General features: G+C 45.8%; 1 protein-coding gene across 8 annotated transcripts in view; it reads left to right on the forward strand.

Moving 5' to 3' along the window:
- Window positions 1-6,441, forward strand: part of RALGAPA2 (Ral GTPase activating protein catalytic subunit alpha 2) — a 136,329-nt gene extending 129,888 nt beyond the window's left edge. For 7 of the 8 annotated variants that reach the window (XM_080584947.1, XM_080584951.1, XM_080584957.1 and 4 more), the window contains one exon: window positions 3,943-6,441. In XM_080584947.1, coding sequence (XP_080441073.1) covers window positions 3,943-4,097 — 155 coding nt within the window. In that variant the 3' untranslated portion in view covers window positions 4,098-6,441. Of the gene's footprint in view, window positions 1-1,033; window positions 1,074-3,942 lie in introns of all 8 variants that reach the window. The other variant, XM_080584952.1, reaches the window with a different exon arrangement.
- Window positions 6,442-10,399: the final 3,958 nt, after the last annotated feature.

Here is a 10,399-nt window from a genome sequence, read left to right on the forward strand (position 1 = left end):
CTCAAGTGCAAAGCTTTGAGATCCTCAGTGATCACACACGCCGTTAGGGTCCATTCTTATGCACATGGGTTCACCCCAAGTGGCTGGTAACCTGGCCGCCCTGGTCCTCCTGTGCACCAGCCACGCTGACCAGGTATGAAGCGTGCCAGGCCTGCTTTGCCCACCGTCATGGGCTGGAGCTCCCGATGTATATGTAGCTCCAAGTGTAATGCAGCCACCTGTGACAGGGGGAAATTGCTTAAAAGATTTTTTTTGTTGTTTTTTCCTGGGGAACATACCCTGGTGTTGTGTGAGAAGTCTGGTTTGTTCTATTCAGTAGATCAAAGCAAATCAGATCTCTGCAGCTCTCCGAAAGATAACTGTTCATTTAAAGTATGCTTTTGTCTGTATTACTAACTGAATTTTTAATCCCCTTCTGCAAGGAACTTATTCTAAGATCGTAAGGTTGCATCATCATAAAGTACTCATACCTGCAAGAGCTGCAGAGGTGTCTGATCCTATTGGTGTGCAGGCATACTCTGCACGTGCTGTGTTTTTATGCACAAACATTACTTTCCACCTGTGTGAAGTTTATGTGGCACAGTGACGTGTATGTTGTTCACTCTGATTTTTTAACCTTGCTACAGTGTAATAGCAGTCTAGGTCTCCAAGAAGTCTCAAATTTTACCCAGATTGAAACTGTATGACCACTAACAATGTTGGAAATGTAGCTGGAGTAAGAGAATGCTGGATGCCCATGGCACCGTGTCTGCAAGTTTGGCAGAAATTGAAGACGATGATTATTCATTTTAATTTTTGCCAACGTTTCCTCCCTCTGCTTTTCCAATCAATGCACCAGCAGGAGCCAGAAGAACTCCAGTAGTCGCTACTTTCTCCCCAGGTGCCTGGTGCAGAGGTGGCCCTTTCACTCAGCCCGCTGCCCACCATGCTCGGCGTGCTGCTGAGTGCCCGTGGGCAGCCGGCCTGGCCTTCGCGCGAGCACAGTGTGTGTGCTGTTCCTGTATTTACACCATTTTGTGTTCTCTCCCTTTAGATTAGAATATGCAATGGTCTCGTTACGGTAATTGCCGCAGGTAAGAGCGATGCTTCCCACAGGCCACGCTGCTGGCGTCGTGCTCCATCACTAACCATGCTCCTTCTTCTCTTCCTCCTCCTCCTCCTCTTCCTCCTCCTCCTGCGCTGGTGGCTCGGGCTTAGGCTGTCTCTGCCTCTCTCTAATGCTGTCCCACCACCCCTGCCCTCCTGCTGCCCACAGGGAAGAGCTGATGTGCTCCCCATGGGCAAATTCCCCCTGTGGCAAATTCCACCTGTTTGGTTGAATTTTGAAGGGCCCGAGCACTCCAGGGGCCCACTTGTGAGTTGAAAATGAATACTTTTTATTCAACACACCATTCCGGAGCTGCCACTTGATTTTTACAACTTCCAGTTGCACGCTGTCTGTGCACCCTCTGAAACAAACGCAGTACCACAGCAGCAGTGACAAAACGAGCCCCTCAGCAGCCCCTGCACAGCCCCATGCCCTCTCCCCAGCCAAGTGAGCGAACAAAGTTGCAGGCTTCCCCCACAAGGAGGCCAAGTGGAGTTCGTGTCAGACAGCTTGCAAGTGGAATTATAATATTTGTATGAAAGCCTTTATCTTTTGTGGTTATTACTTGCTCACTCTGCAGCTGCTGTCTCCCTATCAATCATGGTGGTTCAGAGGCTGCTCCAAGGTTGACTGCAGAGCTCAGGACTCGCCGGGAGAAAGTTGTGACTGAAGGAATGTGAAGGCTGGGGGCCGGAGGGTTCTGGGGTGGGGGGACCGGGCTGCGCCTCATCCCACGCCCCTGCCCGCTGCTGCCCGGCCTTTCATATGCGCAGGCGAGTCATTGTTGGAAGCCTGCATGAATATTGCTTGAGCTTGTCCATTTGGTGAAAACTGTATTATTTTGACCATCTGCCATGCCGCTTAACTGCAGGAATGTAAAGTACGGCACCTCCCTCACACTCCCTCCCTCCCCCACGATTCCTCCCTGCGAACAACACCACAGGTTTTCTTTTTAATCCCAAACTGACAGCTCCACATTTTTCACAGAAAATGCCTTTGCACATTGTCATGATTTTCACCTTTTTTTAATGCGCTATTTTCCCTTCAGTCAGTTGCCTTGAAGTATAAATCTGGTAAGTAAAGATTGCATCTGAAATGTGAGCACCAGGTTGTAAACTGGCTACAGGACTTCAGAGCAGCGGGACAGGCTTTAGATTTAGCTGCAGCCAGACCTCAGCTTTATAGTGTTTATCATGTTGATTCACCAACATATCCAGAGTTAGCTACAGCACAGGGCTCAGGTCTTAATCCTTCAAGTAACGAAACAAAACGAGGGGCTGCCTGTGCCCGACAAGCACTGCAGAGTTCCCAGGCACTGGGCAGTCACGAGGTTTGCGCGCTGTGTGGACGTACTGGGTGGCACTGCCAATGCTACCAGAAAGCCCCGCCAGGAGCGCGAGCAGCTCCTTTGTTTGCAGGGCTTGCTGATAAAGTGTGCTCTCCCTAATGCTGCGGGTCTCTGAACCAGTTAACCAGAACATTTGATTCGAGCATTTTGATGCCTTCAGCACGTAACCCAGGCGCGGGCTGAGTTGCAGAGTGCTTCTTGCATGCTTGAGTCACTCGGGTTAGTGAGCTGAAGGTGTGTTAGACATATCCCTGCAGTCATCCATCACGTAGATTAAAGGCAAATACAGGCACAGCCAGAAGATACAGACCCCTGTCAAACTGGAAATAGGTTTGTGCTGCAAAATCCAGACATCGGTCCGAGTTCAGAGGTGCTCATCTGGCTGCAGGGACCGGCCCTGGCCTCTGGTTTGGGCTCAGCCCCGCTCTGTAACACGAACAGGGGCTACAAACACCTGGGCACGGGGCCATTCCTCTGCCGCCAGAAAAAAAACACACAGAGACAGAGAGAGAGTTGTAACGTGGTTTAAAAATACTGCAGCCCAAGGGAGCTGATGAAATGACATTCACACCGAGAAATGCCTTGGGATGAGTCAAAGCCCCAGCAGCAAGAGCAGCGCGGTGTTGCAGCATGCATGCAGGTATTCCCCAGCGCACGGCGGGGGCTGCGCAGGGGACAGGCAAGAGTTGTGCACACGCACACTTGGTTTTATTCATTTATTTTTTAGTTCAACATTCATATCCCCAGCTGCTCTTATTCAGACAACCCATCTAGCCCTGACCTGTAATCATAATCACCTCTAGGGAGTAATCAAGGGGTAACTTCATGTTGTTGAACAACAAAGCGTAAATGCGCGTAGCATGCACTGCTGGCGTCCAGTATTTCCCAGCTCACAAACACCATTCCTGAGTGCTGGTCATGAGAACAATGACACCGATGGGCATTTGGTGTCCCGTTTGAGTCATGGAGCTAAGGAGAAAAACTTGGGATTCTTTATTTTTTATCAGCTACCAAGACACGTTCCAGACAGCCTCATGAAAGTGAGCACGTTCTGGAAGCTTGCTCTCAGACCTCTGTCATAGACCACATACAGAAAAGCCTCTTGGTGAAATGCAGCAAGAAATATCGTTGTAGTTGTACACATGTGAAAGAAACATTTTCTGAGTTCCATTTTGCCTTTGTGGTTGTGGCTAGAGCGCTGTGTCAGGCCGCTGCAGGTGCTGTGCAGACCAGTGCAGGGGCCACTCACAGTCCCACACCAGCTCTGTCTGGAAGCTAGCAGAGAAACCACTCATTTCTCCTGAAAAGCACAGGGTGCAGCTCCTCAGCTGCCTGGGCAGAGTCTCTGACATAAATGTTCAGATCAGCTGTCGTACTCCTGAGTAACGTGGAAGAGGCGGTAGAGAGGGGTTGCCCTTTGCAAAGCGGGTGTTCAGCTGCAAACACAGGTTGCAGGCAGGTTTTCTCATTTCTTAGGCACCTTCTCTATGCCCGTTCTGTTTTCCAGGCTGCCTCACCACAAGCGCAAGCGCCGACCTTACTGTCACCATTGGAATAGAGCTAGCAGAGCCTACCTCGCCGACGCTGCCGCGTGCTGCCAGGAACAAAGTCTCTGGGAAGCTTCGCCGCTCCACCAGCACTCTCAGCAAGTCTCCCAACTGAAGGGCTGTGGGAGTGCACTCCCTTCAAGGAACCCTAAAGACCTCAACATGTATCGAGCCAAGTACTTTGCCAACAGAACTTGAAATTTGGGATGAGTGCATGCTGAAGGGGATGGGCGAGGGGTTTGCTCTGTAAAATTATCATTGTATGTATTCACACAGCCATCCTCAATGACCAAACATCACCTGGGCTATCACCATGCGCTCTCTTGACTGTTGCTGTCACAAGGAGCATGGCGGTGCTGGGGAGCCCTCCCGGCAGCATGTGCCTCTCCTCCCTTGGCACCTGTGTGCAAGGCAGCTGTTGCAGCAAGAGGTCACAAACCAGTGCTGAAACCAGTTACCTAATGTAATTTCAGAGCATTGATTGTAGTCATTCCGTCCAACATGTAATTGTGTATTAGGGAATTTTGTCAAAGTAGAAAAGAGTTTTCTAATGACTAGACATGTTACAAATGTCCTCCTCCTCTGAAGTGTGGGTGAGTGATTGAGGTGCTTTTCAGTATCTATTCAACCTCTGCTCCCATTCTGTTGTCAGTAGTCATCCAATGCAGTTTTTGTGCATGTAGCTAAGAATTAGTAATAATCAGAGAAGCCATTGATCTGAAATTCAGGAGGGTGCTGCCAATTTCATCAAATGGCAGCACCTGCACTGAAATCGCTCTGCTTAATCATGCTATCTTATTCAAGGTCATCCATCACTACCTATTGTGCAAAATCCTGAAGCTGAGGATGCTCCAGCCTGCATTCGCCTGTGCTCGGTGCACTCAGCACTGCAGCAAGCCAGGCTTCTCAGCTCCTCTACCATGTGCTCAGCATGTGCCGGCCTGTGGCAAAGGGAGGGCTGGGGGTGGCATCACCCTGTGCCAGGCATCAGCCACCAGTCAACAGCTACGGCGACAGCTTGGTGCAAACATTTCACATCTTTGCACGTGTTTTAGCCAAAAGACCTCTTTCTCAGCGCTGGCTTTAGCTTCAGGATTGTTTAGTCCTTTCCAATAATGTTTGTGATGGCTGCATAATGTGAACTGCTCACTATGCGTGGAAAATAAAAATAGCCACATTTCTTTTTGAAGAGCAAATGCTGCACATCTGCTATGACTACTCACCAGGGCTTGAATAATTGTGAGACAGTATACTTCTGAGGTAACCACTTCACCTTTCCACATCAGGGCAATAATCTGCAAATTGAAACATCTCTACTTAGAATAAAATAAATCTGAAGGCTTTCAAGGACATGTAGTGTCCTGTTGGCACTTTGTGTAGTAAGCAAATCTTTTATTTTGAATAGGAAATGTATTTCATACTACATGTATCATATGTTTCCAGGGGTGAAAACTTTTTATACCTTAAGAAAACATGTATTATAAAAACAATGGCAGCCCAGGAGATGCACTGCATGTACGCAAACAGGCAGCATGAGGAAGACATCCAGACCAAAGGCAAGAATGGGCTGATGCTCCACCAGCGAGACGCAACATGGCACAGTAGCAAAAGCCCTAGTGCCCCCGCGGGACCTGCTGGTGGCCATGGTGGGGCAGGCACCATGCAGCCCAGAGCCCCCAGCCACTCTTCATATAGGGGATGAGGGGGGCAGGCGGCGGTAAAGCAGCTCATCTGTGTTACCTTTGGTTTTTGGGTGTACTGAACATTGGTATCTCTGTCCAGTATGACAGATACCTCTGGCCTTCCTGTTCCTCCTCAGGTCTTGTTCTTGTTGCTTTTTGTTCAATTTTTGGTTATTATGCTACTCAGCATTTAAATGCACATCTCTGAACTTAATGTGATTTGTCTGAACTGAAGGGGACTGACTTTTAAGTGATGCAAAATGCATGATTGGGCCACCATTTTTTGCACTTCCACTTACATGTTAACTTGAGCGTCTGTCTGTTTTTGCGTTGTCATCTCTCTGCAGTGCTTCCCTGTAAATGTGGAACACTGTGTTACAAATACAGTACCACCAAGCTCATAGGACATTTTGCTGTTAGCCTTGTGAAGCAGCTTGCTGGTGGCACATCCCCAAGGCATGCCTTTGGCTGGGCACTCTCACCATCCAGGGCGGGAGCTGAAGCACACAGCGAGAGGGTGCGGGGCGCAGTTGGCATGCCTGGGATCAGGGTGAGCACAGGAATCCTGCTGGGAAGGAGCCCGCTGGCCAAGCATTTGACTGACATTTTGATTTTCTGCCTCACATTTTGGTTTTGATTTGATTTTTTGATTTTTGACTGATTCTGTGGGGGTAAATTGGAAAATAAAACGTATTTTAATTTATTTTTTTTCATGATGGAATGCACGATGCTGTCTTGTTCTTAGCTAATAAATGGTCTGAAATCATTTCAAAGGCATTCTGAATAAAGTGAGACTTTTCTCTTTAGAGCAATACGCATCTCTAGTTCAGAGAAGAATTAAAACACCAGTAAAAACAGTGTTTTCCTGATGTCAAAAAAAGTAATATTAATTTGTGAAAATTCAGCTGCAGTTGTGTACCATAAAGTAAATAACAAAGTTGTCCTGTTACCTGTCAGAAACTTCACAGCCCTGAGCTCACAACTTCTTCAAAGAGCAGTGAACAGCAGTGTGACACTGGAGCTGCTGCCACCGGCAGTGGCCATTCCCGAGGGGCTCTTGTCCCAGCACCATGGCTGGGGGCAGCACCTGAGCTCAAGAAGCACGAGCTGCCCACATGGGTCACCACTGTTGCATGCCTAATGGTTTTTCAGGTCTGATTCAAACCTGGTCAAGGATTTGGGGCTAAAGCCCAGTGCATGCAGTGTGCAGCAAGGCCCCGTGGCTGGGTTGCTGCAGTGAGCACTTGTTACAGGCTGCTCAGGCATGTGCTTCGCTCACCTGTGGACGAAACCAACCCTGTGAGAGACCAACCCACCTGAAAGACATCCTGCTAAAACCCTCTGGCATCTTTTCATAAAGGTTTTGTACTTTTACCAAATAGTTCATTTCTGGTGGACAGCAGGTGGCTTTTGTTTTATCTTGGGTTTTGAAATGCAGTGAAAAACCCAGCAGAGTAATTCCCTGACTCAGTTTCTGTTTGGCCAAGTCTGTGTTAACGTAACACCTGGCTACAGCCAAGGCATCATATGAATTAGCCTCTTGCAGCTAATTCTATTTTCAGTTCAGGGGGTGGGTCTCAGAACCTCAAAAAACAAAAATTACTTTTCTATGTCTTAGATCCAGGACAAACTAAGAGGATTTTCACCTCTTCTAAAGAATAAAGATTCATCGCATGAGTGTGCGATTAAAGTGTCTTTATTTCTGTCAGCACTTATTAGGGCATGCCACCTAAAACAGGCAGTAAAAGAGTTTTCAGGATCACCTGTATTTCTTACCAGGTTTGTCACAGGGTGTGGTGTAGAGAAGTGCCCACAAGCAGAGGTAGCTTGGCAACGAGTATTTCTTCCTTCTGGCCATACCAAGAGCTCTTCCAGGCTACAGCATCCTTTCCATAGCAAACTGCTGCAATTTCTGCAAAGAGCATCCTGGGGCAAGGGAGGGCACGTGGGGCCTGAGGCGCCCAGAAAACAAGGGCAAGCTGAGCTGGGCAGAGGGACTGCACTCAGCCTGCCCCGCTGACTGTGCTCGCTTACACCTGAAGGGCACAAAGTGAGTTTATCTGCCCTGAATGCCCAAGAGCAGCACTCTGGCCAAAAAGGGGATTGCAAGGCCACCTGGTAACACATTTAAGAGTGAATGCTGCGGTTCAGAACAACTGATGCCAACCTGGCTGGTCTTTCCCCAGTAAAGGACTTTGCTGTTAAGCATAGGCAGCACTGCCGTCGGTGGTGTTTCCCCACCTCATGCTTTGGAGCACTCATGACGGTGCTTGGCCAGCAAGAGCATGTGCGCTTCAGCAGTATTTCAGTGGCTGAGCACACTCCCAGCACTCTGAACCTGCACACATCCTCATCATCACCAGCCTCCTCCAAAGGGGCTTTGCAGCATCTTGCTAATAATACTTACAGAGCATTACTAAACCCCAGAAGACATTATTTATATACCATTCATTGCAAGAAATGCATGATGACAAGGCTTCCCTTCCTAAGCTGTGTAATGCCCCATTGCTGGGAATTTGCATGGACATTAAAAACAATATGTTTCTAATGGCGATTTTCTACTCTGCAGAGACATCACTTACAAAAACGAAGGGGGGTTGTGCGCTCAGTCATAATTATGTCGGGGGTTCTCAGGCTTAGGCCACTTAGGCCAGCAGGAATGATACAGGATTATTTGGCAGTGGAAAGCAGCTTTGAAATGTCTGCTGCTCTTTCTGAAGGGACAACCAAGTTCTCTCTTGAATTGCTCTCTTCCACAATGGAGAATTAATCCAAACGGCTCTGGTAAAGGCCTCACTTGCCCCATTTGTAGCCCTAACTGCACCCGCTGGCCAGCATGCAGGAGCATGACATACATTATATATTATATATATTATAAAATATGCACTGTAATGTAGTATAAATGTACTATGTACAATAAATTTTATATTCTTTGTACATTATTAATATATATGTAACAATAAAATGTTAAATTTTATTATACAAATATTTATTAGTTTTAGCCAAATATTTTATGGTTTGCAGAAAGTATATACAATATTTATATTGTATATTATTTTATTGTTATTATACTATATTTATATTATGCATGTGCTCACACACATATATACACTGGATATGCATATATAACATCTATACATACACATATTGTTGTATAGACTATAAGCTGTATATACTACAGAAACTACAATATTGCATATTATATGTAGTATATTTCTCTAAAGCATAAATACTTACATACTAAAAATTATACATGGTTCTATAATCTCAGTAATGTATAAATAACACATCAAAAATTATATCTAATTATCAAAATAATACTTGATACTATATATGTCATATAATGAAAGTATAACATACATCATAGAATATTTGATGCAATGTACAATATAATATGGATAATATATAGACTATAGATCATAGATTATGTGTAATATATATATAAAATGTACATACATTGTGCCTGCATGTATATGCCCCGTATGCAATATGTGCATATATGTATAAAACAGTGCATTATATAATGCACGCTCTATATACTAAACAATATAGTCTTAGAAAGCTAATACATACAACATTATATAATAAGAAAATATTTCATTATGTAAATAATAAAGTATAAATAAATCTACATATATACTACATACAGTGCTTTATAATATGCCTCATATAATATGTTTTATATAACAGGCAACATATAATTTGTAATACACAGTATATATCTCGTGCTATACTGCATAATATAAAGTATACAAATATTGATAAATTTTATATAAATATGAACATCTAATCTTCATTCATTTAATTTACATATTTATAATTTATTATACAGAATAAATTCTATAGCTATCATCTAGTTAGTTTTATAATTTGTTTCATTTATATGTATGAAATTTTCCAGGTCTGAATCTAAGGAACCATCGGATGCAGATGCTGTTTATTTTCCTCCATTCTTTTTTTTTCTTTTGCGCTGTTATTGAAATAAATTTAATTCATATATATGAAAAACTATAAAATTAGCAAATGAAATGATGACCTGGGTCCTTATCCTGATAAATAAATAAAATTTGCACCTCAGGCTGAAATGCAGTGTTTCCCCGCACATCCCAGCAGCAGCTACATCAGCTGCCTGAGGCTTTGCCATCCTGTGTGGGGCTTGCTGTGAGCCAGTGCCTGGCACAGGGGGGGGTGGTTTAGAAAACTAAGTTTGTCTAAGGCCACTGTGGCCCAAAGGACTCTGATAAGGCACGTGGCAAGTTGGAGCCCAGGTGACAAACAGGGAGGGCTTTGTGCTCCCTGAGCTTCAAGGCCATCAGGTCTTTTGTTGTTGCTGCCTATAATGGGTGAGTTACCCAGCCTGGGAGACCGCCTGGCAGGAGCCACGCCAAAGTCCCAGCAGCTGGGGGCTGCTTTCTGGAAAGTTCCTGGGGCGCCCTGCACAGCTGTGGCAGGGCCAGCATGGTGCTGGGACTCGGTGGTGCTTCCCAGCAGCGTGCTCAGTAACACTTCACAACAAAAATGCAAAGAAAAGGCTTAGCCTCACCCATTTAACTCAGGGTGAGGAATGTGGGACAGTGGCAGAGCAGAGCGATGGCACCACCGCCTGCATCACCCGGTCCCAGCCCATACCACCACACCAGTGCTGGGGGGACCTCCAGCAGCTTCCCCACTCACCTGCTCATTAAAAACTGACACCAGTTTTTAAACAGATTTGTGTGGGGAAGGGAACTGAAAA

Source organism: Anser brachyrhynchus (assembly GCF_964034855.1).
Source record: "Anser brachyrhynchus genome assembly, chromosome: 3".
In the NCBI taxonomy this organism is placed as follows: Eukaryota; Metazoa; Chordata; class Aves; order Anseriformes; family Anatidae; genus Anser; species Anser brachyrhynchus.